Below are 27,015 nucleotides of genomic sequence, written 5' to 3'. Positions count from 1 at the left end.
TTTTTAATTTCAGCAGTTCTCTATCCATCTGTTTCCTTATATCCTCAGTTAGTTTGGTTTTTTAAATAATAATTCTTAAATACTGCTTATAGTAGTGACAAAGTTTGGAATTTGTAATGTATATTGACTGATTACCGATGCCTTCGCAAAACCTATTTGAAGTCTATGTCAGTGAATTTTGTTTTGGTCAAGTGATAATTGTTACCTTCTTATGCAGCTGAGTAGATGAATTGCAAAAATGGCAGCCCAGAAGGAGATGCAGGTATGTGGACCGAAATATGAGTGTTGAATGTTTTAATTATAGCTTAAAGCATTCCTTCTGGTATTTAATTACAAATAAAATTTGCAGTTTGTCAAATAATTGGATGGTAAGAAATCTTCCTTTGACATAGGTTAGTGCTAAGTAGCTGGATAGAAAGCAAGCGTAAGTGGAAATTATTATTGATAAAAGTACAGCATTGTAAAGCAAGTAAAAGTAAATTTTGACGTACATTAATCAGTTGGGATAATACTTCAGGTGAAAATGTTGAAATCTGGTTATAATTGATTTAGAAGGAACATAGTGGCAAAATACCTGAGAAGTACAGTAGTCTTCAAAGATATTAATGTATCTTTTAAAGTCGGTAATAGATAACTTAGAAATGCAAAATGTATGTACTAATGAAGGGGTATTAGCACAAGGAGCATTTATGTAAGTGATTATCTGTAATATGAGCAAAGAAAAAACATTCAGTTAAGGAAAACTGGCAAAGAATGAAAAACTTAGTGAAGAATTGTTTGTATTATTAATATGTTTTTGTTAGATATGGTGTTCTGTACTTCACATTTTACATGTAATGAGTTTGTGAATATTTGCTTAGACTGCAACAGATGATTGTGTAAAATCTATGGTAAAGCTTGTTGAAACAGTATCAGTGTTAAGCATACAGTAATACAGTTACTCTGTTCCCTTATATTGTTGACAGCTTGAAAAGTTAATTGATGAAGCTTCAAGAAAAAAAGACTTCCAATTATTAGAACAATTTCTGGCAACAGAAGATTGTGAAAATGTCTCTCACAAATGCAGCAAACAGTTTATCAACAAATTAGACAAGCTTCTGTGTCAGGTAATGTACTCACAACATCAGAATCATCTACACTGTTATTGTAATAGTCTGAAAAAGATTTTTTTTTGTTTATACCAGCAGTTGATTTGAAAAACTGAAATAAGATTTAAGAATGAAATCTCTTACTTTAAGCTGCAATTGTGGTGGCTTTTGAGAACACAAAGATTTCTGATTAATTAAACACAGGTTCTTGTAGAACTGTATACTAAAGCTGATATTATAACTTCAATTTCAGGAACTTGGCAAACAAGAAGTCAAAAGCATTTCCACTCTACTAAATTCTATTCAGAAATGTGGGGAAAAAATCAGCATAGCAGGAGAAGATGGGCTCCCAGCAATGATAAAATACGGTCTTATTGGAAGGATAAGTAAAACCATAAAGCATACATGAAAAAATGAATAAAGCATGCATAAGCGATGCTTCAGTGCTGAACAACTTAGTGTTTGATTTAGTCCTTGATGAACTAAGAATTACTCGTAACTTTGCAACAAACATTTTTCAGTTATAAATGTTCTTTGACAAGTGGCTCACTATAAAGTGATGCTGCTGTACCACAATGAAGGTTTTGCAAATTGTGCATGCAGCAACTACAACAACGTGATATGTTTTTATATGAGTTTGTTACATAGTTTTTGAGTCAGAAATTGGCATTTCCTGGTGCGATGGTTTTGTTACTACAAAAAGAAATATTGTACCTGTTCTTTCAAAAGATCATAGTGTTTTTCTGATTATTTTGTATTGTTGCAACCTGCATGTTAAATGAATTAATAAATTGTAACCAAACATAATTAATATACTGAAAAATAGACACCGTTTTGTTATTGCTTTCACCAGAGATTTCACTGAAGAAAATATCATCTGAGTGTTACTCTGTTGCCTTCAGCTACTTTAATTAAAAATAATGTGATAACTTCATGCTTAGTTTCATACCTCCAAATACAGTTTTGCATTCAGCCGTTATCTGTTTTCTGCTCTTTTTTTCTGTGATGGCAGTTGTAAAAGTAGAATTTTAGCTTTTGTATTGGAAACTTAGCTACAGAAATTACTTATGTTAGCTTAAAATCAGCTGCACTTGTTTAGTGTGAATGAGAAATTTCAGTTTGGGCATGAAGTAGATTCAGCAAAGTGGCACATTGTTGCTATTGTTTTGATCTTTGTGTAGTTTAGATGCTTTTTCTTAAGTATAGTAGAAACTATTGTCCTTTTTCATGCTATTAAAATATTTTTTTTTTTCCCCTTTACATGGTTAATTGGTTTGAAAAGGTAAAAGGAATTTTTATCCTCAGAGGAAATGAAAAGAATGAAATGCTTACAAATCTGGCTGAAGATTTCTTCAGTATCTTGCTGGTAAAACTATATTGATAATAAAATACAAGCAATGTATTTGTCAAAATAATTATTACTGGCTTAGCAACAAAAAGACTTTCAAGTGTATTTCGTTTCGTATCCCTCTCAAGTTAATGTTACAATGATTTCTGAAATACATTATAAATCTTTTTGGATAAATAGTTTGCCTGTCTTCATACTAGTTTCCTGTTCATTATTTGCATGGTGTAATAACATTTTTAAATCTCCAAAATTATAATTTCTAATAAAGAAAAAATCATCTTGATCTAATTTTGATTGCATAAACTAATGGTATGCTAATTCCAGGACTCTTATTTTTATAAGATCTTTGAGTTTTATTCTGTTCATGCAAATTTTTTGTCATTAGCGAAATGATTTCCATAAATTTAACTGAAATTTAGTTTTTGAGGAACCATGCTTGGTATTAGAGGAAGTCTTTTGTATTCTTCATTGAAGAGGAAATAATTTTTAAGTCTTAAATGCTTTTTGATTACTTGATTTTTTTTATGCTGTAATATTTACAGTATCAAAAGGATGAGATTTGTTTTGTTTCTTATTATAGGCTATATGCGATAGCAGACCTGAAGGTGAGTTTAAAAAAGTGTACGCTGGATATAATAGTGTTCTCAAAGAGACTTTGTAAAAAGTTATCAGTGTTAAAATAACTCATATTACTTGTTGAGCCATCTTAAGACACACTGTTTCTGAGAAGAACACGAATAATGAGGGTGGTACAAAGCTTTTGATCTACCATAGATGTACTACTAGATCTATACAGTTCAGCTAATAAACTCTTAACAGAAAAGGGGTTATCCTCAAGAGATCTGTTCCGTGCACAAAAGACTACATTTTTCTTTTATGTGAAAAAGCTTGAATATCAATTGTAACTTTGTTTTATTTGAGGTTTCTCTACTGACAAATTTTCTTGTAACTTGCCAGTATCAGCAATGACATAACAGGCTAGTCTAGCCTCCTCAGTGATAGCAATGGAACTTTTTCCTAAAAAGAATGTTGTTTCCCAGCTACTGTCATAACTCAGCACAGCACAGTAGTCCTTCTTTAGTGACCATGTTATCACAAATATCCTGCTACTCTGACCTTTCAGAGCACTGATAGGTAGAAAATCACTACAGACCTTTATGTTGTGATGATCAAAATGAAAGATTTGTTTCTTTGTCCCTGGGAAGATAAATTCCAGGATCTGGATTATATCTCAATCAGTCCGATTATATTTTTAAAGTAATGATCTTGTGCCCAGAGGACTTCTGCAGTCATGCATAACAATAGAAACATCACAAAAAGCTGTACTGCTATAAATTGAAGTAACTGTTATGTCTTGCATTTAACCATGAAGCTGAGGATGTTTATTTCTAAAAATCAGTAGTCCTGTACAGGAAGTGATGCGTACTGTATTTTGTTTCTAAATAAGATGAACCTTTTTTCAAGTGCTGATGAGGGGCACCCTAATACACTCTTGATAACTTTTTTTCTCCTCTTCATTAGGTAAAATGCAAGTACTAGAAAACTTTGTTCTGAGAACATGCACCCTCATCGCTGATGAAAGAATTAGTATTTATGTTAAGCAGGAGGTAAACACTCTTCTTTCTAAGTTTTCTGGCTAGTGTTTTAACAGACTCTGTGAAGATAGTAATTTAACTGTACAGATAGTACAAAAAAAAAAAAAAGGGTATTGCAGTGCTCTAGTACCAGAAGGGTGATTTAATGTTTCTCTGGGAATGCTTGTTGCTTATATGTCAGGGTTTTTTCCCAGGTTACTAACCTGTAATTTTGGTTTGGATAGTAAATTACAAAGTAGTGGTATTAAGGTTCTGGTCAGAAAGTTGAATATAAGAAATAATACGCTCTATCATAACTGCTATAAATAGGCTTAATATTGTTTGTTGTAAATTCTTTAGGTATTAGCAGGAAATTTGTATGCCTTCTAGTATACTGCAAATTTCTTCTATTTATTATAGCAACCTTGGGTTGTCAGTTGGGTTTTTTTAATTCTCTAAAGAAAGTAAGTTATAAAAATTTCTTCTGCAAAGTCTACATAGGCAAAGGAAAGCCTTTTTAATGTAAATTTAAGGTGCACTTCAGGTCAGCACTCAACTGCAGACAGACCTCTAACTTTGAATGCTTTTACTCCATGTTTAAATCTGCAAATAAGAAACACAACCCTTTAACAACTAACGTTCACATTAAAGCTAATATAATTTATAGAGATTGGGTTAGTTATGTCAAGATAAAAACCATTTAAGGGCAGGTAGAATTCATTATCTTTCCTTAATTTGCAATTATTTAAGCATGCTATTTTCTTCATTAGCATGAAATATATTTCAAAGGCTCACAATAAAAATAACTTAAACAACTTCTTTTGTATTTAGTCTTACTCCCTTTCTTTACTCTTCTTAGGTAATAAGGAAGCTTAATTTGATGCTTAACAACGTACCTCGAGATGCTAGGAAGAAGATGTTTTCTACAAAGGAGATGTCAATTGTCATGTAAATAATCTTCAGTGTATTTTTTGTATCATTACATCATTTGTCTAGCTGGAAAAACAATTTTTACTAAGGCATGCATGCACTTTGTTCCCTGTTTAACTCGTTTTTGCATTTACTGTTGTGTTGCCAGTGGTAGCGGCTGCGGGCAGGTATTCACATGAGTTATTCTCTATCAGAAGCCTAAATTTACTTCTTTACTGATCTTGATTAGGGTTTGTCTCATCTCAGTGTGATTTGTTACCACGGTACTATTTTCAGATGTCTGTCCTTAGCATAACAGACCTTACACCTTTGAAGCTTAATAGTTCAGTGGAATTGGGGTTTCATCTCACACATTAAAAGTTTTTAATCAAATAAACTTTTCCTCTGTGCTTTCTGTTACTGTCATGTTTTGATTAAATGTTACTTTGCTTGGCAGGAGTGACATGGGGAGGAGAATTTTGGATGCTGGAGGTGAGCATGGGACTTGAAAAAATTTGGTATTGTGCTTCTTAAAAAGTGTCCTCAGACCCTTTAAAAAATCCAGAGAAGGCATTTAGAAGATGTAGGATGTTGTGATTGCAGTCCTCTGAAAAACAGGAATATGCATGGAAACAATCTGCAAACAGGAATGTTTCAGATATATGTAGGTTATGGCTAGCTCTTTGCAGTTTTCAGTCCTTCCCTAGTAAGTTTTAAAATAGCAAATGCTCATAAGGAAGTCTGTGTTTGAAGACAGTAAACTGCTACTCCTGTTTAGTAGTACTGTAAATTCTCACAGGGATCACTTTGGTATCTGGCAATTCCCTGGTTTAGTCAGGGGAAAGTCAAAAACTTCCTATCTCTTCTATGTCTAATGTTGCTCTGGCATTCCTTGAAAGTTGTATTGAAACTTCATTTTGAAACTTAAGTTGTTTAGTCATCCTTATTCTCCTGGTTCTTTATCTATACCTTTTATGCGTTATGTATTTGGATATAATGTGATATGTAATATGAAACATTCAGCACTGGTTACGTGTTTCCTACAGAATAATATTTTTCTCATATCAGTAGTATCTTTAAAACTGCTATTCCTGTAAATGTATTGTGCTGTAGACTATGACCTGCAAGTAGCTATTACTGAAGCCTTATGCAGAATGATACCAGAGAAACAAAGAGGAGAACTGGCATGTGAGTGGTTTTCCATGGAGTTTGTGTCCAATGCATTTAAAGGAATTAAAGATTCTGAGTTTGAAACGGTAAGTCAGTCATGAAAAATATTTCTGGGGAAGTAAATTTTTGGTTTACAGTGCTGTAAGAAATTTCTGTGTTTTAATAGGATTGCAGAAAATTTCTTAACCAAGTGAATGGCATGCTTGGAGACAAAAGAAGGTAAAACTGAATTTTTAAACCTAATATTATTTTCATTTTTTGGATTTTATGCCGATTTGTTGGAAGTAACCTCTGTATCACAAAACCTGAGGTAAAATCATACAAGCAAATAGGGCTAATATTGCTGTGGTGTAAAGTCAAGGAAACACACAGATTTAAGATATTTCAAAAACATTGTGAGCTTCTTTCTTATCTATATGATCACATGCTCTGCATACTACTTTTATATGTCATGGTAGCAAAGAATTATCTGGTATGTCTTTATGTCAGGTGGGTATTCAGTTTGAATACCATTGCACTGCTTTAATTGTAAGGATACATAAAATTTCACATTATCCCCTCTGGGGAAGAGGCATAGTCCAAGTGACTGCTGTTTTGATTGCTGTGACCTCTTAATCTCTGAAGCGTGCAGGGCTTTGTGCTCAAAACACAGTCCAGTTGCTGTGTTAAGGTATTCAAAATTTATTTATAGCGTTTTAGGATACTTGACAAAATACCCTTTTCTTACAGGGTTTTTACATATCCATGTTTATCAGCAGCTCTTGATAAATACGAGGTAAGTCACAAGCTTAATCATATATCCACAGATTGTTATTTATGCAGCTGAAGAAATTTCATTGCCTTCTAGTTAAGAAAAAATAAAAATCAAGTATGAAAATAATTTACGTCAGTATACAGACATGCATGTATTTAAAGTTTGTCAGGCCATAACACAAAATCTGTTAGCCGGTATAAATCATTGCTCTCAGGTCATACTCTCTTTTTTTTTTTTTTTTCTTTTTAGCTACAGATACCATTGGATGAAAATCTTGAAGAGTTTTGGATTGATTTCAATGTTGGTAGCAGCAGTATATCTTTCTATGTGGCAGCAGATGATGAAGTAAGCTATTTTTTGTCTGTCATACTAGATCATTCTGGGGCAGTAGGTGTGCGTGCTTTCAAGTGTATCAAAGTTGCTTCCTCCCATCATGGTACAGAAGTTGTGTACATCTGTAGTGTGGAGTGTACACCCTAGATTTGGTGTACATATTTCGATCAAACAATTTCAAAGTAATGACTTTCTAACACTGATTGTGAACAGTTTAACATAGCCACACATGAACTAAAAGCCATTTACAAAATCAAAGTTAAAATTTTGGTAGATGACTCGGCTGTCCAGATTAATGTCTCTAGTAAAGCTCTTCCGAAATGTTGTTTATTATTATCAATGAAGCGTATGTTCATTGTCACTCCTTGTAACTGAGGAATTAAAAAGTTGGAAATTTGTCCTTGCTGAATAACTTTCTGATCGCTGCACTTAATTCAATTGTAATATAATGCTTTTCTAACTTCAAAAATATCTATCTTTCATAAAGGATCATCAGTGGGAAACAGTCATTATACCAGAAGAAGAGGTAGACTTGTACAGACTTGAAGGTATCGGCACTCTAAAATGTGACCTTTTGTTACATGCTAACTTGGATTTTCAAACTGATAAGTCCTTAAGTACTGACTCCATTCTCAGTAAAGCAGAACTCCCATTTAAAATACTATAGGTACTGTTTTTGTCAAGGATAAAGTTGCACTGCAGTCACATTTGCATTTTGGGCATGCAGGTGTGATTTTATAAAAGTAATTTTAAAATAATATAGTTATTTCAATGCAAAATAAGACATACAGCAATGATAGTGTTTGATGGGAACGGTTGGACTCGATGATCCGGTGGGTCTCTTCCAACCTGGTTATTCTGTGATTCTGTGTGATTCTGTGATATTTAGTAGTGTTCCTTTTAAACTAGTTTAAGTAGTTTGGTAAATATAGTTTGGCTGCAGCTATAGTAAATAACCTTCAAAGAAAATTCTATAGGATAATATACAGAATATGTATTTCTAGAATACTGAATCTTGAATTGTTTGACAAATAAAATTTATTGTGGGTTAGACGGAATGAAACAAAATGTACATCTTATTCACATTTTTCAGTTCAGCTATTATTTCATTTATATACAAACATCATATGTGATGTTGTTGTAATGAAACTACTTCTCAAATTTTGTTTTTGTCCAGAAAAAGATTCAAAGAAATTGTTAACAATCAATCTAAAAAGCCCAGTGAATGTGGGTAATCAAGAAGGAAAGACTTTTTCTTTATATTTTGATTCTATTTTGGACATCAAAGATGTAACCAGAAAGATTTATGGATCTAGTAAATGTAAGGTAAGATTTAAACACCTTTTCGAATAGTTTTTTAGTGATTCAAAAGAAATGTCTTATTGCTATATAAATGTTGATACAGCTGTGATTATTGGTATCTATTTATTCCAAGAGTTTCTGATTACATTGCTGCTACAGAACAACATTTCTCCCACAATGCGTTAGGCTTGGCCTGAAGTTGCAGCAATGGAGGTTTAGGTTAAACATCTGGAAATATTACTTCACTGAAAGGATTGTCAGGAATTGGAAGAGGGAAGTGGTTGAGTTACTGTTCCTAGTGGGATTTATAGATGCATAGCTGTGCTGCTTAGGGACATGGTTTAGTGGTGGAGTTGGCAGTGCTGGGTTAACGATGGGACTTTATAATCTCAAAGGTCTTTGCCAACCAGAGTCTATGACTCTTAAGATTTAAAATTAATTGCAACAAAATTAACTGGCTGCAAAGGGACCACTATAGCTTAATGTCAAGTTTTGCATATATAATTTTCCATGGTTTGGAAGCTTACAAATATGAAAATCTTTCAGAAATGATTCATGAGCAATTTCTTTTTGCAGTATGCTTACCACTCTTACAAATTTACTTATTTACCGAAATATTATAGCAAGCTGTAGCTTATTCCTTACTGCTTGCAACAAACTGCTTTACCTTGAACATTGAGAAATTAATGAGGTATGGAACTGCCATGTGATAGTAACTGTTTTCCCCTATAGCCTGATTTCAGTCACTTGTGATCTTGAGCTTAAATATTTTCTTTCTGTTTCTTGTTTAAAAATAAAATAAAGTGACCAAAGTTTTACATAGATGATTACTCACTTTGTAGGGCTTTAGTAAGAAGCAGACTGCATCAGTTGCCAAAACAACTGTACATGTCATCTTTGACGAAAGTGGATCACAGGTATTTTCCTTCAGCAAGCTGAGATGGTTGTTTTCTTGGGTTTTGTACTTAGTCTGATTATTACTTAAAGTATGATCTTCACAATAAAACCAAAGACTTCTAAATGCCACTAAGTAAAGATAACTCTAAAACCATTTAAGTGTTACATCGTAAGTATGTATTATATACTTGGGAGATAGTAATATCCAAATCATAGAATACTGCAGAAAAATATATGCAGGGGAAACTAGGTTGGATGCTTTTCAAAAGTATATGAACTCTGAAGTTTTATCAAAATCTACAGTGTGGAATGCCTTACTTGGGGTAAAGAAGTTACTCTATGTGTGTTTGTATAAATGTAGAACATAATAAAAACCAAATACTGTACAAAAATTTAAAAAATCTAATATATTATATAGGTTCTAGTACCAGAGAGTCAGGTGTCACCATCTTTGGATGAAAAATCTAAAGAGGAGGAGAAAGTCAGGAAGTGTGGAACCCAGCAACTTCTGGGAACATCAAGAACTCAGAATAAAAATAACAGCCAAGAAAAACACAGAGGTAGTTCCTCCATGGTAAGTAGTGTTATCAAAACAGAGAAGCCTACATCAAAAATACTAGTCAGCGTACATATTTATCATATTTTATGACATAAATTTAGAGGAACCCAATTAATTAATCCTGGTTGTTTCTTTTGCCCTGCTCTAAGGGGAGCAATATTATGATTATAGTAGGACTAACTACAGGTGTGCTGGGCATGGGGGAAAAGATGAAGCAGTATCACCATGTCTTCATTGTGCAAAAGACCTGCAGTGCATGGACTGCTAGTAGTAGTCTTGTGAACCTGTTCCTGAGGCTCTGCTGGTTTATAGCTTATGTGGTAGCTTTACAGAAAATCCTGCGAATCATCTTGGTTACTTTGCGTGTTAATTGGGAACTGTATTTGTCCGTGCTTTGTTGAATTAATTTAGAAAACAATAATCACTGACCTCAGTTTAAAAACATTAGTTTTAAGTATTTTGGTGAGCTTTCTCTAAAAAGGGAGCTGTATAAAATCATGTAACCCTGTGTGCAGCAATAACGGTTGCCGTTTCAGTAACAGAAAGTGTCAAAGGACTTTGGGAAATAGATTTTTTTCTAAAACTTGTATATTATGGTCAAGTTTTCTCTGTTCCTAAAGATAACTGCGTCTTGTAAAAGGAAAGTGTCTGAAGCATCTGTGCTTATTCCTGCAACTACAAGATTTTCCACTAGGAGTCCACCAGTATTTGTTAACATGTGTAAGTTTCCAAGTACTTTCAGGGTAAAAATAAGCTATAAATTGTCTTTGAAATACAAGCATGAACTGTGATCTTTTGCAGAGCTGGAAATGAAAAGTAGACCTTAAAATCTCCCTGGCAGGGGTTTAAACTTGAGAACTTTAAACTAGGTCCAAAGATGTGATGCAGGATAGAAGCTACAACTGAAGGCCGTCAGTAGAATTATAAAAGAGACGTAATCAGGTTATATCAATGCTAGCCAATTATTTTTAAAGTTTGTGGAATAGATTAGATTGTGGTCAAAGCTCTGATGTAACAAACAGCATAATAACCATAACAGAAGAAATCACAGAATTCTAACATGTCTCTGGTTTGTTTTCAGCCACTCCTTGTAAAGGACGATTTAAATTACCTTTGGAAATGATTAGCTCTGCTGGAAGGTCTACCAATAATGCAGTAAATGGGACCAGAACAAAGAATTTTTGTCAAGAACCTAATGGAGTATGCATATCATCTGTAACTAAGTCTTTTACTTAGAATAACATTAATCTCTATTTTAATCTGTTTATAATTCATACTTTAAAGGTAGAGTTTTGCAGTCAGCAACTTACTTTTAGAAGATACTGTGTTTTACTTTATTGCATAGTGTTTTCTTGTCCTCTGGATTTCAGGTGTAATATCTCTGAAGTCAAACTGAACTCTAATAAAATTAGCCAAAACTTATATTCACTCATCATTTCTAACCCCACAGTTAACTTGCTTTTACTAGAACCACAATTCTCTTGTGTATAAGAACAGTGCAGAGAATCTCAAATTGATTATGCAATGCTGAAAACTTTTAAAAACATACAATACTCACCTATAGTTGTGAAATGTTAATTTCTTCAGGTAATAGCAGTTGTAGCATTGGTGTCAGTGCATTCTTGATTAGACATTCACTAAAATCAAACAAAACTAATACATAGGTGTCACTGAACTGCTTTAGAGTATGTGCATTTTTACTTCTGTTCCAGTTGAACAAAGCGTTCAAAGTAGCATTTTTATTTTATTTCTGGTTTTAAATGCCTTTCTCAGTCAGATTCAGGCCAAATACCAGACTTGGATTCTGAAGCTTTTTTTGGTATAGCCATGCTTTAGAAAATGGCTTCAACATGTAGAATGTGTAGGTTAGAATATTTCAAGTGTTACTTTCTAGGAGAAGGTTATTATTTCTGCTTTTATATGTTGTAATTGTTAGTGTCACTTATTTTGTCTTTTAGAGTGGGCAAAAATGTATAGTAGACAGTGAATTTTGTGAAATGAAACAGAAAGTCAGGAAGTCAAACGTGAGAAATGAGGCAAAACTACCTGGACAGGTACCAGGATCAGCACTTCTATGACATGAAAAAAGAATTTAATATTTTATTAGAGAAAATACAAGTTTGTGAGATTATACTGTTTATAATTGTCTGCTAATATTTTCATTTGGGTGTTATCTCCCTGTAGCAAGTGTGTGCTGAAGAAGTTTTAGAAATGATGCAAGAGGCAGAAAATGGGGCCACGCAAAAGCAAGCCTTAGGCAAGTATTTTACAAGTGTTGATAGTCCTTGCATTTGAAATTATTTTAATTTTGTCCATTTCTTTTGTAATAGTAATTGATACCAAATTAATGTCTCATTTAGATGAAGCATTAGATATTGTTCCCGATTCTCAACCAGTAGGGAGAAGCAACAAACCTTTGTAAGTATTGGAGAAGAATACCAAATCACTGCTGTCACTCTTTGTGGGGAGTATTTTCACATATTGTCAGAATTGAAATTTTGTTATGTAGTTTCAGAAAATGCTAGAATTTAATTGACTTGTCTTCCCCGAGAGTAGCGTTGAGAACTGTTGGCTCTTTAAGTTGGGTCACTTCTATAATGTTGTTTTATTTTTTTATTCTGAAGTTCATGGCACCAAACCAGTGCCCTCATATGTATTTTCTACTTCGTGATGCATGTTTATTATCACTTTCTGTAATTCACTGATAATAAGATTATATCTTTCTTAGGTTGCCTGGTGTTTTGGAGTGTTCTCTTGATAAAACTAATACACACAAAAAAAGCTCTGTTCCTAAGAAGAATATAGCAACTGGTGACAGGCAGAAGCTGAATCTATCATTGGCACATATATCCCATCCAGGTTATGTTCACACTTTAACTGTTAGTGTTAAAAATGTTTCAGATTCATTTTTGACCTACAGCTGTGCTCCCCCTGCCCCATTAGTTTATATTGTTAGTGAAAGAACTGTGAAACAAAAAGCTTTTTACTTATTTTTTTTTAAGTATCTCTCCAGATAAATGAAGTTAAGAAAGAGAAGGAAACAAGAAAAAATTATATTAATACAATGAGAGAGTATTAATAACTTGGAACTGAAACTGTTAAATACAGAAGGGAAAAAATATTTAAACTGCTACTAAAACATTATTTAAAACATTTCTTTCAGCTAGAGTGTCCAAAACATCTTTACATTCTGATTTTACAAAAGAGGAACCTGATGTTCTCTCTAGAAAAGAGACTGAGAATCCAAAACAATCTAAGATGGTGAGAGTTTCTTACCTTCTTTTAGTTGCAATTAAGACATCTGTCAGTTTTTCAGTGTTTCACATTTTGTGGTTTTCTTTCCTTTAGTCATAAATTTATTTTTAATTGGCTTTCCACTGATACCAACTGAATTAAGTGTCAGCTTCACTGTTTACTTTTACAGTGTGAGCTGTTTAGGATTTGTTTACTCTGAATTTCTTTTTAAAAATTATCTTTTAAAAAAATGTTTCCTAAATAAGCACCAACTTGCGCTTAAGTCACGTTTGAATATCATAGTACACAAAACCATGTTTAAAAGAAAATAACTGCTAAACTGAAGTTCTATCACTCACTGTTTGGGCAATGCAAGGGAAAATGTTTTTCCAAGGAATGTGATTTAATATGTCTAGAAGGCATTTAATGAAGTTTAAGTGTTCTGTTTGCAGCTTTGCTCTTCTGTTGAATGAGTTTAAAGTTGAGTATTAAACTCTATTTTTATAGAACAGAAATTCTAAAGAAGTGACAGATGCAACAAAATCACTAATTAGTAAAATCAGTGACAGATATAAAATAAAGACTGATGAGAAAATCAAAACAAGAGACTCCCTGGGTTTTAACAGGTAGGATGTGAGCTCTTTACATTTGTGCTTATTGTTTTTGTGTGTGTGGCTTTGGGATCTTCTCCTCTGTCTACAGTTATTATGCATCCTGCTTTCATCTGAGTTTTCCACTTCTGAAAAATCCTGTTGTACCAAAGAGCTGGAGAATAGTAGTCAAATAGTTCCAGAAGTCGAAATAAAGACAAAGGCTGTTAGAAACTTCATTCAGTGGTCTCTCAGTCATTTACTCACAATGCATCTTGTGGACAGAATTTAACAGGGATAGCTCATGGGTACTGCATGTGCTGGGTATCTCCACCCTGTCATAGTTTGGGGGTCATACTTGAGTTCAGTCATCAATTTAATGATTATCTAAAGTTCCTAGTTCTCCCTCAGAGTTGATTGTTAGAGAGTTTATATTTAACAATGTTTTAAATAGGAAAATTAGTCTTACCTTGCTGGAACTGATGCTTGGAGATACACTTTACATATAATTACATGCTCGGTATTGTAGGTTGCAGTTGTATGAAAAAGGCTTGGAAGAGTTAGGCTGTGTCATCTTTTCAGCCTTCTGGATAGGGACTTGGAAGACATGCAGAACCTGCAGTATAGCTGTGTGACCTGGAATGAAATTTCTAGAGCACAAAAATGAAAGGGGCTGTTCTCTTTTAATCCACTTGGTTTTCCGTTTAAATGCCTGAATAAATTTGTTGTGGTTGAGAAGAGTTTTATTTATGTAAGAAGTGTTCTAATGCATAAATTCTAATTAACGTTTAACAAAATTTATCTTATTTTTTAGGCCACATTTAAATAAATCCTTTGTCTCTAAGGTAATATTGCTTTTGTTGAAATTTTTTTTTCATAACAGATATATGTACATATATGATGGTAGTGGGGGGTGGATGATTATGAGGTTTCATTGATATCCTTATAAGATAAATTCTAAAAGATTTAGTTTCTACTAGTTCTTGTTCCCTTTTGCTGTGTTGTACTGTCACTAATCAAGTGGAAGTCTCAGCAGCTGCGAAGTTTTCCCTGTGTTCATGATGAAGAAACTGCTTTTTGACAGTGTGTATGAATGCATAGTCTAAATTTGACTATGAGTTAATTTTTTACTTATGTACAGGAAGAAGTTCAGGGTAAAAACCTGAGAACTACTGCTTTTCTTAATGTAACTGCTGGTCATATTATGTAAGTAGTTAAAACATTTTTGAACAAAATTTCTGATTACCTGTGACTTTGTGAAACCTTCATTAATTCAATCACAAAATTGATCTGTGTCTGTTTGACAGGGACGATGTCTACAACTTTAACATCAGTGGTTTTGATGAGCCTACAATAAAGCTTGGAGTAAGAATATAACTGAAACCGATACATTATGAATAGAATGTGAAGGGGTTCAGTCAACTTAAATACTATCTAGTTAAAGTTAACATCTAGTTAACATCTAAAAATTCAAACTATATCACTGAACTAAATAGGGAAAAAAGTTTGCCATGTAAATACTTCCATCACTTTCAAATCTGTAGTGATATATGCTATTCTAAGTTTCTGGCCACTTAAAGCTAAGCCAATGTTTTCTGGAATTAAGAATAAAAGAGTTTGTTACCAGTATAATTATTTTTAAATTATCCTGTTATCCTGAAAGCATTATTGCCATCTTTCCAATCACTGTTGTGAAGACATCTTTACCCAGGTGTCTGGGGAAAAAAAGAAATCTAGCCAAGATGAAAGCAAAAGACAGCAAAAGATAGTTTTGCTTCTTACAGCTCAGAGGAGTCTGCTGAATAGAAATTGGATGGAAACTAATGTATTAGGTTTAGATGTTGAAAGCTTCAGTCAGTTCCAGTTTTTCTTAATTAATAGCTCTGTTCTTAAATAAATTCTAAGATAGAAATTAATGATCATAAGTTAAATTATGAGTCTAGACAATGAGACGAAAGCCCATAGCTGTTACTGCCTGTTTACTTGTGTTTAAATTGTATAAAAAATTAAAAACTTCATTTGTTTCTTATTTATTTACTTTTTTAGATGAAAGAATTGCGTGATACTGATCTGAGCATTCATATAGATTCAAACAAAAAAGGGTAGGGATGTTACATTGTGTCCTAGTCTGCTAATTGTAGTCAAGAATAATACTGTCTGCATTCTCAAACTTTCATTATGAAAATCCAGGGAATGTGTGCGTGACAGTATCTTAACTGTGTTGTTTTTTTCAAGCAATAAGCATAGCTGCTGGTCTCCTAGGCCGTTTCGTGATTTTTCTTTGGGAATCTGATAAAAAGGAAAGAATATGCTTAACGAAGAAAATAACTATAGTGTTCTCTTCGTGTAATACTATAGGGATAAAAACTCCCCATCAGAGTGGGGTATTTTTTTGTTAATGATCAGATTGCAGAGACACATATTGTTACTGTGTGTTCTTATTGATCTTTAGCAAATAAGCACATCCTTTAGGGTTTGGGGTAAACAGATATTTCCAGAATGTATGTGAAAACAAGTGTAGGTACATTTGTTTGAGTCTTTAGTCTACATATCGCATGAATAGTAGAAAGATTTAGAACAAATATTTTTAAATGTACTGTTTAAAGTATTTTTTTTTTATTTTTCTCATAAAGGAGTGCAGATCACAGTAAAACTAGCACTGAAGTGAAAGGGAAAAAAAAAGTAAGTCTCAGATTTTTGTGGATCAGTATATACCTTGCCTTTAAATAACAATTATGTAAGTAAAAGTTATATTGAAGTGAATCAGTGACTTAAGGAATTTTTTGGTTTTGTAGACTGGGAACAATCAAACCAAGAAGCATCTCTTTAGTGACACAGAAGCGGAATTCAGATGTGATGACAGCAAGACAGACATTAGCTGGCTACAACAATCGAATAGAAAATCTAAACCCAAGTTAATTGATTACAGTAGAAATAAAACCTCAGGGAAACCAATAAGCACAGACAAAAGTAAGAAACTTTTTTTCTTTTTATTTCTCAAGAGTGCTGCAGTGTTTGTCCGTAGATAATAACTGCCATGTTGTCGATATGGTTTTTGCTGTCTTATTTCTAAGCTTAAGGAATTTTATAATCATTTATAAAGGTTAGTTTCCAAAAGGTCTGTATTTTAATATGGAAAATTATTGGAGGATGAGGCAGGTGGAGGTTGTTGTCAGCTTTTGAAAATAATATGCTGAAAGCAGCTTACTGAATCTTAAATTTTACAGGCATGAAAGTGATTCCGTGATTTTAGAGCTAATGCTCCAAATGTCAAACACTTGAATGTTTTGCTGATTTTCTAACTTTGTATGTCATAACAGCAGATCCATTCCCTGAACCTGCTTGCCATGTGGATAAACCTAAACGCAAAAATGCCAGTAAGAAAAAGGTAAATGTAAATTTGCATCTAGACTTGTAATACACATTCAAAATGTCTTAACTGACTACAGAAACTGGCTTAAAATATTTTCATTAATACGTGCCACTTCTTTAAGTTAAACTTCTTTAGTTGTTCTGAAATAGTGGTTTTCAAGTAATAAAAGCAAGTTACCTGCCATTTATTCTTACATCTTTATTAATCACTCTGATACACACTGAAGATGTTTTTATTCTTCTGAAGATAAGTGAATGTAAAAGACAGAATTCAAGAACTGATGAAATGATAGAACAAACCACCAGAAAAAAACGTCCTCGAAGAGCAGCATTAGCAAAAAATTACAAAGAGCCATCCAGCTCAGAGTCAGAGTGTGAGAGGAAAGCTTCAGCGTGCACCTCTGGGGAGGCAAAATCAAAAACACAGGTATACGGTTGCACTTTATTCTTAAAAATTGACTTCTGCCATATTTTTCAAGTAAGCTCAGATCTACTTTGCACTTGGTATTACTGAATTTTAAATGCCTAGCATGAGCAAGTTGAAATAAATTTTATTATTTCTAATAATGCTCTCTTTTAATAGTGGCAAGATCAGTTAATAATTAACAAGGTTGGTTATGATGAATATCTTAAAAAATATCAGGGAGTAAATGTTTTCTTCTTGACTTAATAAAAAATAAATGATTTTTCACAAATTATAGAATTGTGACATCTACTTGGAAAAATTCTTTCCGTGAAAAAATGTTCTCTTTGGCTGATAAGAAAAGCAATCCTAAATAATGTTCTCGGTCATAACAGTATTTCAATTTCTATTTGTGAAATTTATTGTGCTGCAAAGAACTATTGTATCCTTTATTCTAAAAACTTAACGATCTTTTGAAAATGTCAGTAGCAGGTTTTAGTGAGCCAAATTTTGTTCTTTTAGATAATGTGATTTTGACAATGCTATGCCTTATCCTTTATACAATAAAAACTGCTGACTTAATAGAGTGGATATGTCAATATATTTACTGAGTATTCAAATAGGAGTTTTAGTAACAAGCATTGATATTGGGTGCTAGAACATATTCATTCTTTTAGCATAATATTTCCGTGTATATGGATAGGTCTATAAACTTCACTGATTAAATCCTGAACTTTTAGTAATTGCCTCCATTGCCGTCATTAGTTACGAAGTTCATAAGAATAGAAGTTTGGGTACAGAATTAAACAAATTCAGTGCTTATTGATACTGGAATACCTGCTACCTTTATGAATTTAAGTACTTCTAATGATGTAACTTTTTGGACCTTCTGTATGTTCAACTGTACATACAGATAATCTTCTTTACCTGCATATATCTATATACACTTCTGTATGTTTACAACTAATGTATGTGTAAAATTTCTATCTTGACAGAAACACAGGAATGGGGAAAACAAGGATGATAATCCACAAAAGGAACTGCAGACTACTTTGTCTACAAAGCCAAAGACAGTACCTACCTATGTGCATAAAGCATTTATTGTATCAAAGAATTCTGCCAAACAAAATGAAATTGAAATACTTTCACCTGGGAGTCCTGCATCTCTTGAGAAAATGAGATGTAGGTATTTTGACTTTTAATTTATAACAATACTGTATCAGAAGTTGGGGATTAAATGAGGATTATCACAGTAGTACAACTTTACATTTATTATATGCTTTTAAAATAAGAGTTCTGGATTGCCAGTGTATATTGCATAATTTAAGGAGTTATGTTAATATGTCAGTAACACTTTTATAGTAGATACAGTTATTTAATGTCGGCATAATACAGAAGTGCAGTCCATAATTGTTAGAATAAATCTGACAACCACTAAAATAGTGCAAAGAGTGCAAAAAGTGCAAGTGCAGCAAGTCATTTGCTAACACTTAAAGGAAAATGCTTGCAAATACCTAGAGGTGGAACAGTTAGCAATATGAGGCTTTAACTTACCTTTTTTAACTTTCATTCATCGTATTGATAACTTTTTTCTAGGTGCTGAAAGAACATCAGAAGATATTATTCAAGAGCATAACTATAGTGAACGATCACCAGATCTTCAGGAGTCAACACCAGAAAAAAATGAAATGTTAAACTTTGAGGCAGCAATCTGTCTCGATAATTACGGTTCGCAAAAAAAGAATATTGAAAGTACATGTCTAAATCAGTCTCCTGAGATGAACGATAAAAGGTTAACATTTGGAAATAGAAGGTCCTCACCAGTTTTATCTGAAGTGTCTTTGGTAAGAATATTAAAGTTATTCTACAGTTATTGTAACTGAAGTATCTCCATCCAGCTGCCAACTGTTTTATGCTTTTCTGCGTCTCCTTTCGGTAATGATTTTTTTTGTTAATGCATAGCTCAGCTTAACAACATACAGAACTGTCAGTGGAAAGCATGCAAAGGGATCTGGATCTGAAGCCTGTGATGATAATGAACATTCAGGTTTTAGACATTGCTTTACAGACACGCCTTCTGTTAAAAGAAAACTAGAAGAAATCACTAAGCCTATCATCAAAAGGAAAGACAAGGTATGTTAATAAATCCTTGGCTTTTCAGAAGAGAGCTGCAGCTTTTCATCTATTTTATCGCCTTTGCAGATGGTGAAGTTTAAGGGAAATGCATCTTTCTTAATGTTAAGCACTATAAACCAGGTTTACTTGTGACCTCTTGGAGAATCCTACTTGTTAATTTTTGCATATTTTGTGATATGGAAAGTATTGTATCCCAACAAGATCCATTATGATGAATATCTTAAAAAACATCAAGGAGTAAATATTTTCTTTACTTTCATTAAAAGATAAATTATTTTTCACACATTATAGAATCATGACATCCACATGGAAAAATTCTTTATGTGAAAAATGTTTTCATAGTTTTAGCATTAATGTGCTACTCACTATAACAACTATTGTAGCATCGGCGAATTAATATTAACTGCTGTATGCCTTCAAACTACTTCTCCCAAGTACTTTTTCTGCAGTAAAAAGCACTAATGACTCATTTAGCAAATAGTTTTGTTTGATTCCTATTGCGAGAAATGGTTAGACCTTATTGGTCATTTGAGTTTTTGCTGTCATTAATTAACAGTGGAGAATTTGTTTATTTTCATCTACTGCGACTCAGTAGTGATTCATGCAGTGATTTTTTTATTTTTCTTGCTGTAGCTGTGTTAGTGTTTCTAGTTTTATGAAAAGCAGCATAAATGTGGATTTCTGACAAAGACTTCTAAAAGCGCTTTAATTTGGAAGGTAATAAATCAATTACTTTTCTTTTAGGATTGTATATCACCATCTCCATTGTCTGTTTCCAGTGGAAATAAAGCACAGTCTTGGAGTGAGGAACCTTATTGCCCTGTACATGAGTCAGGTACGAATGTTTAGTTTAAAGCAAAAAACTTTCTATGTTTCTTTGTAAACATTAAGAAAAATGTTTATTTGGCATAAAAATATTGCCCAGGTTTACTAATCTTGTTTTCTTTCGTATATTTTCCCATTTTTATTCTTTTTCTCATATTTCGTGCTGTTTTAATACCCTCAAAACCCCCAAAATTGGGCTCCAAAATGCAGTTACTGTAAAGAGTTAGTTGTGCTCTTCAGAAAGAGTTAAAAGCATTCCTGCTGATACTGGGTGAAAAGTGGGTATAATGGTGTTGTCAGCAAAAAGAGGACTTAGGGTGAATCTCTTTAATGAGGAAGTCTCGCGTGTTTCAGAGTTCTGTGTTCCATTGAAATGTGGTTGTTCATTTACCTCAAGTTCTCGTATCAACTGAATGTGCCCTCCATAAAGATAATGCTTATTAATTTTTATTGGCTTTAAAGCCGAGGCCCATATTCTGAGAGGTTGAACCAAAGGATCAATAAACTCTTCTTTATCGTCCCATGTCATTGTTCTAAATAATTCTAAAATTAAGCATTTTTTTCATGTTTATTACAGGGCCGGCTATCCAGACAGCTCACAAACGAATGTACCACAGTGATACAGAAAGCAATTCTGACGATGCAGAAACAAGCAAAAAGGACAAAAAGAAAGGAAACAGAAGAATGAAGTTACAGCCTAGAAAATTATTTAAAACAGATGATGCTGTTAATTACAGAGGTTGGTTATGGAGTGAGTTGACTGTGGTTGTGCAAAAGTCTAAAATAATATAAATTAAAAGTTTTAGCAAGAAACAATAATGTCAAATATAATTTTACCTCTGGTTTTTTTTAAATGAAAAATTCAGAAATGCTAATTATCGATAGGCTTTATCCATTTAAAAAGTCAGCAAATTGTTGTGAAAATAGAAACTGAACTCAGCCATCTAGTAGATGAAATTAATCTATGTATACCGAAAAGCTGTTTTGGGCCCTGTTAAAACTTCAGCTAGGATACTTTTTTTAATACTGAATTGTGACATTATTCTTTTTTACTTCTCTTCAGTGTCTGAAAGTGTATCTGCTATATCTGTAAATGAAGTGTCTGTTTTGGATGGCAACATCTGGGAACCTGGCTGTTCAACTATCAGTATATGTCAGAAGCTCCAGAAAGAATTTACTAAGAAAATTGAGGCAAGACATTTCATATACAGTATTAATTGTCTCTGTGGGTATCTGTGCATGTGAAGGGTAGCTTGTCTGATGCCACAGAATTTGCTTAAAAGGGTGTGAAAATAGCTATGTGTGTAGAACTTCAAGAAATGACAGGATTCAAGTTTCCTCTTGTGCCTTTTTTTGGTATACTTAACTCTCCAGTAATTTTCTTTCCCAGGTCTTTTTTTTTTCCATCCTGTCTGTCATTTCAAAACAAGCTTATCTACCTAAAGTAGTCACCTTACTACTGTGCTTGATTTTTCTCAAATTATCAAACCTGCAAATGAAATTTATTTTGCAGAAAGGAAGACATGAGCCTGAATAATGCATTTATTCATCTAGGACAGCTGTAAGCACATCATTCATTCCACGTGCTCTTTATTTTGAGGAAATATATTCGTCAAATAATGTATTTCTAATTAAGTTAGGTAGGATTTTATCAAAAGAAAATTTAAAACAAGGGCATTTGCTCAGTATGATCTGTGATAATAAGCAATCGGAGTACTAAACTTACTACAGGAATGTTTTTCTAAAGTGAGAGTAATCTGAATTTAACATTAAAAAACCCGCATAGAGCCGTTCACAGAAAATGGACGATTTTACTAAGCAGACATTAAGAGCTGCCCATGAGCGTATGACAGCAATGAGTCACCAGCTTCATGAATGCAGGTGTGTAATAATGAAGATTTATTTTTTTTTTTAAACACCCTTAAAACACAGTGAATACCTTCTAAAAGTAGTTAACTTTGTTTTGGTAGGATCAGACTTCTGGACAAATTTCATTTTGCTCTCCTCGAGGAGCTTGAGAATTTTGAAAAAGATTCTCGGTCCCTGAAAAACATGGAAAAAGAATTCTTGGTTTGTATTTTAGTTGCTTGATTGTGGAGAAAAGTCAATTCCAATGGAACCTATAGATTATTCATATCATCTTTAACTTTAGATCATTAATTGTGTTTTTAAAACCCTTTATCATTTTCCTTAAAGTTGAATCAAATTTCAAGTAATTAATTGGAGGCATTAGGCTTGGCTAATGCTATGCTTTTACAATTTCTAGATCACCATTGTATGTTTTTCTTCTGAGAACAAAATAGTAATACTGTTTTTAATGGGCTGTTTACCCCATTTGATTAGCCTTTTTTTCAGCTGACCTGTAGTTCAGGATCAGCACGTAGACATTTGAACTTGATTTGCTGTGTGTTCTGTGATGAGCCAGTTGACATTACGGGTCTGCTGCTTGCTGTAATGTAAAAATCAATTTATGTAAACAGAGGAATATATTGGCTTTTTTATTTTTATTGTGAAGGCATGTCTTGTATTACGTTATATTATAGTGTAGTATATTGTATTACTATTATATTCTCAGCGATCTTTTCCAACCAAGTGATTCTATGTAGAAAGTCTGATTAAAATGTTATTCATATTCTTTCTTGTAATTATGAAACTTATGTGTGATTTTTGGTGAAACTGGTTCCATGAAAATAAAATTCCTTGAGTGTCTCATACTGCCAGCTAAGCTTTTCTTTTTTCCAAAGTCCTGTTGTGACTGTGTAACTCCTACTCGTTCATTGCTGAGTCTGTGTCTGTGGGTTATTTTATTCATATTAGATATGAGTCAGTTTTAGGTCAGAACATATTAGTTTCTACTGATTATCATCTATTGATATTTTTCTTTCCAGAACTTTTGGAAGAAACATACACATACTTTTAGTACATACATGAAAAATGAGCAACAGAGGTTAGTAGGCTTCATTAGTTCTGGCATAAGATTTGCTCCGTTTGTTTGAGGTATAAATTAGGCCAGCTGCTATTCTCTGTACAATTTCTGTTTTCCATAAAATAGAGATAGTTGATGAGATAAGAAAATGAGATTAAAATGTTCTGTTATTACAGGAAAAATGTAATTACTCTCCATCTAAATTTCTCCACATACCTGAGGGATTATTCCAGTACTAACAATGATGGTAATAGTTATCCACGCTTTTAAGTACAAATAAACTAGAAATAATAGGATATATTTGTAATGTGTGTTGAAAGTTCATATGCAGCAAGGTTGTTTGAACTGCCTTTTTTTTCTTTAGATTCCAGATTCTTAAATCTTCATTTGAAAAGAACATCTATCATACTGTTGACTATGAAGAACATATTTTTACTTCAGAGGTATGATGAACTTCTATTTATTTCTTGTTTTTAATTTTTCGTCAGTTTTACCAACGGATATCAGTATTGACTTTTTTTTCCAAAGGAAGTCTTATTCTTCAGTATTGTATTAGTGCCACATAAGTATTTTTGTAGTTTTGTAGGTTTTTTTTTTTGTAGTTAAAAATATCCTTTAACGTAACAATATTCACTGGTTTAGGCCTAGATTTAACCCAGGTGTGTGCATCTATCTGGAAAACTACTGCCGGATTTATTCTGTGGCTTTGTTTATTGGTGTTCATCATCCAAGAGTGACAAATTTAGAACACACATCTCTTCCCTTAGATAGGTGCATGCATGTGCATCTGCATCTCTTGGTGGTTATAAACCATTTAGGAATGTAATTGCCTTCTTGAAAATGAGTTAACCATTTTGAGTAGAGAAAAGGTGCATTCAGTATCTTTTTGTAGATGCATCTGATGAAAGAAGACCTAAAAGGACTCCAAGAGAAACTTCTTAAAGAAATGGTAAATGAAGTTATTGTGTCCTTGTTTTTATTTATTAAGTATAGCTCTTTAAATGCTTAATTACTGAAATTGCAATTTCTAATCCACTATCAATGATAAGAATGGTTGGACTCGATGATACAGTGGTTCTTTTCCAACCTAGTGATTCTGTGGTCAAAAATAAAATTAATTGGAACCCAAGTATTGCTGACATGTTTTACTTTAAACCTTATCTGGGTGATAAAAGCAGCAGGTAGATATGGATATACTGTTTTGATTCTGAGTCTTAGTATGTTGAATGTTGACGTGGACAAGATTTATATTCAATATATTAAAAGCAGCATATAATATGCACCAGAATTACAATATTTTTAAAAAGAAAAGAGAGATTTTATTTAAGGTATGTGGTAAATGTAATGCTTTTTTGCACAGCAAGAAGAGGAACTGTGTAATGTTCGCAGAGGATTGCAGGCATTGTTTCCATCAGAAGGAAGAATTCTCTAGTAATATTTTCAGGTACCTTCTTGAAATTCAAGGTGAATATAAACTCTGTTGTAATGTAAAATTTGACGACTCTTGTTTTTTAGACTGAAAGCAACTATTGTAATGAAAGCATATTTTCCACTCATCCCATCTATGTATGCGTGCTTAATGCTTTTCTGATTCTTCTGAGCCTCTGATTTTTGTGCTTGGTAGGTTTTTGTGGGCCCGTGATCGCTGCCATCTCCACTAGATGGACCTCATGAGATATTGAACTTTTACTAGTCTAATTTAATTTCATCTGGATGTGAAAGAATATTTTTCTCTTTAACTGTGTAAGATTTTTAAAAGTGTAATGAAAGGCCCAAATTCATTTCTTACAGTGAGTGAACATTGGGAAAACGTTAGAACTGCTATTTTTAGTGAGAACTCAAGATAAAATAGAAGGATGAAATGTTACTATGCACCTATCAGTCTTTACCCCACCCCATTAACTACTAAAAGCTTTGAGCAGGCATGATCAAATTTAACATATGTAAAAGTGTGAAGCATTTCACAAGGGAGTGTTCCCATAGACCAAGTTCAGCATAGGGAGATTGCTTTTGGCCCCAGGGGTCATTCAAACCCGGGTCATTCAAACCCAGGTCATTAAGAGATAGGAATTTTGCTCTACAGGCCTGTTTCTTTTTGGCATTGTTAAGAAGTGGCACAAGAATAGCCTCCATAAGCTAAATATGCCTTCAGTGGATGCCATCCTAACTTCCAGCGGTAGCTGCATAATGGCCCAGGGAATGCATGCAGTCTCCAAACAACTTAACAGATTTACCCTCCAGTAAGCTGACAGTAGTTAGCTGACAGTGATCATGTGGAGCTCTGAAATAATCACAACTTTCTGTCTCTTACCAGACCGAAGCAGAAAAAAGGCTGGGATCCTTGTGAGGGGTGGACAGCTGAGAAGATAGGGAAGAAGCGAAGCCTATTGCTGCATAACGACAAGATGGTTAGGTCACATTAGCAATACAGCTCACAGGCATTGTTTGAAATTTAAAAAGCTGCTCTAAGTTATCCTTAAAATATTTTTTGTATTATATTTTTCAGCATCATTTTAATGTGTTTTATACAACATTTTTATTATCAGTGAAAGTATGCATCGGTGCTGAATAGGAGTGTTACTTCATAGATTATTAGCTAAGATTGTAATTAACAGTGGGTCATCTACAGTTCTCAAGCTAAAAACAGTTCTTCTGCTGAAGAAACTTTTCACTTCTTTCTCTTTACCCTTTTTGTATATTACACCTGTAGTATCATTATGTTGTTGTTTAGAATTAATAGTATTTTATTATTAATAAAATTATTGGCAAATAGAATTAACAGTATGTTAAAAGGCTAATTATAGCATCCTGTATTTCTGCAAAAAGACAGCAAGTTATAAAATTGCAAGAAATAGAAAATAAAAAATCTTTGGATCAAGGAATTGGGTAATTCAAGTCTTCAGCTGATGGTCATGTTAAGTCAAACATGAAGAAGTTGTACAAAATTACAGCTACCTAGCGAGCTTCATTGGTCCTGGATACCACATCTCCCATGATTCATCAGTTTATTCTAGTATTGCTTTTACTGATATATATTTGAAGTGTTGCACTGTGTGTTCTTACTTTCCATTCTTAAACGTTAAGTTTATCCAAAGAATAGCACTGTATGTCTGTTTCTTCATCCCCATACTGAGCAGCAGAGGCCAACTGAAAGTCCATCCTCTGTTTGCATTGATTCTATTCACCATCAGCAGCGATTTAGTCGTAGGCTATACAGTTTTACATACCATGTATTATTATTTCTACGCTTCATGAAGATCATCTCAATGAAGCTACACAATTTCGAGTGCCTTTTTCAAGTTTCTAACACTAAACGATTTCCTAAAAGAACTGCATTTAAGACTCTTGCACAGAAATTTTTGCCTAGCAAGTGTATGTGTTGTTTTGCTCCCATCTCATCCGGCATGCTTTCCAGTGATCGGTGTATAGTTTTTTTTCTAAGTTCTTCCTTCTAGTACTATTTTGAGTAGAATTTTCTGATGCTTCTAGATGTCAGGCATTACTAGAGTGTCTGGCTTTCTGTTTTACTCAATTAGTTCAGTTTGCTTGGTTATTAGCATTTAGTAACTTTTTTTTCTTCTTAATGTCAGGAAAG

General features: G+C 33.3%; 1 protein-coding gene across 1 annotated transcript; it reads left to right on the top strand.

Moving 5' to 3' along the window:
* Positions 1-128: 128 nt before the first annotated feature.
* SYCP2 (synaptonemal complex protein 2) lies at positions 129-26,988 on the top strand. Its single transcript, XM_069871982.1, has 45 exons — positions 129-262; positions 966-1,106; positions 1,342-1,472; positions 2,352-2,454; positions 3,017-3,041; positions 3,958-4,043; positions 4,870-4,958; positions 5,377-5,411; positions 6,033-6,175; positions 6,256-6,308; positions 6,819-6,864; positions 7,093-7,188; positions 7,664-7,724; positions 8,354-8,502; positions 9,321-9,395; positions 9,794-9,949; positions 10,555-10,654; positions 11,016-11,134; positions 11,893-11,988; positions 12,119-12,191; positions 12,295-12,352; positions 12,663-12,793; positions 13,098-13,195; positions 13,676-13,794; positions 14,573-14,603; positions 14,900-14,964; positions 15,066-15,123; positions 15,805-15,860; positions 16,392-16,440; positions 16,554-16,728; positions 17,079-17,146; positions 17,378-17,557; positions 18,529-18,715; positions 19,130-19,377; positions 19,496-19,666; positions 20,414-20,504; positions 21,072-21,233; positions 21,558-21,685; positions 22,281-22,375; positions 22,465-22,564; positions 23,383-23,441; positions 23,785-23,863; positions 24,313-24,369; positions 24,781-24,884; positions 25,735-26,988. The coding sequence occupies exons 1-44, from the start codon at positions 239-241 to the stop codon at positions 24,850-24,852; spliced, it is 4,338 nt and encodes a 1,445-aa protein (XP_069728083.1). The 5' UTR covers positions 129-238; the 3' UTR covers positions 24,853-24,884; positions 25,735-26,988.
* The last annotated feature ends 27 nt before the right edge of the window (positions 26,989-27,015 follow it).

Source organism: Phaenicophaeus curvirostris, chromosome 18 (genome assembly GCF_032191515.1).
Source record: "Phaenicophaeus curvirostris isolate KB17595 chromosome 18, BPBGC_Pcur_1.0, whole genome shotgun sequence".
Lineage (NCBI taxonomy): Eukaryota > Metazoa > Chordata > Aves > Cuculiformes > Cuculidae > Phaenicophaeus > Phaenicophaeus curvirostris.
Note: the sequence above shows the minus strand (reverse complement) of the source record. Positions and strands in the feature narration are given on the sequence as shown.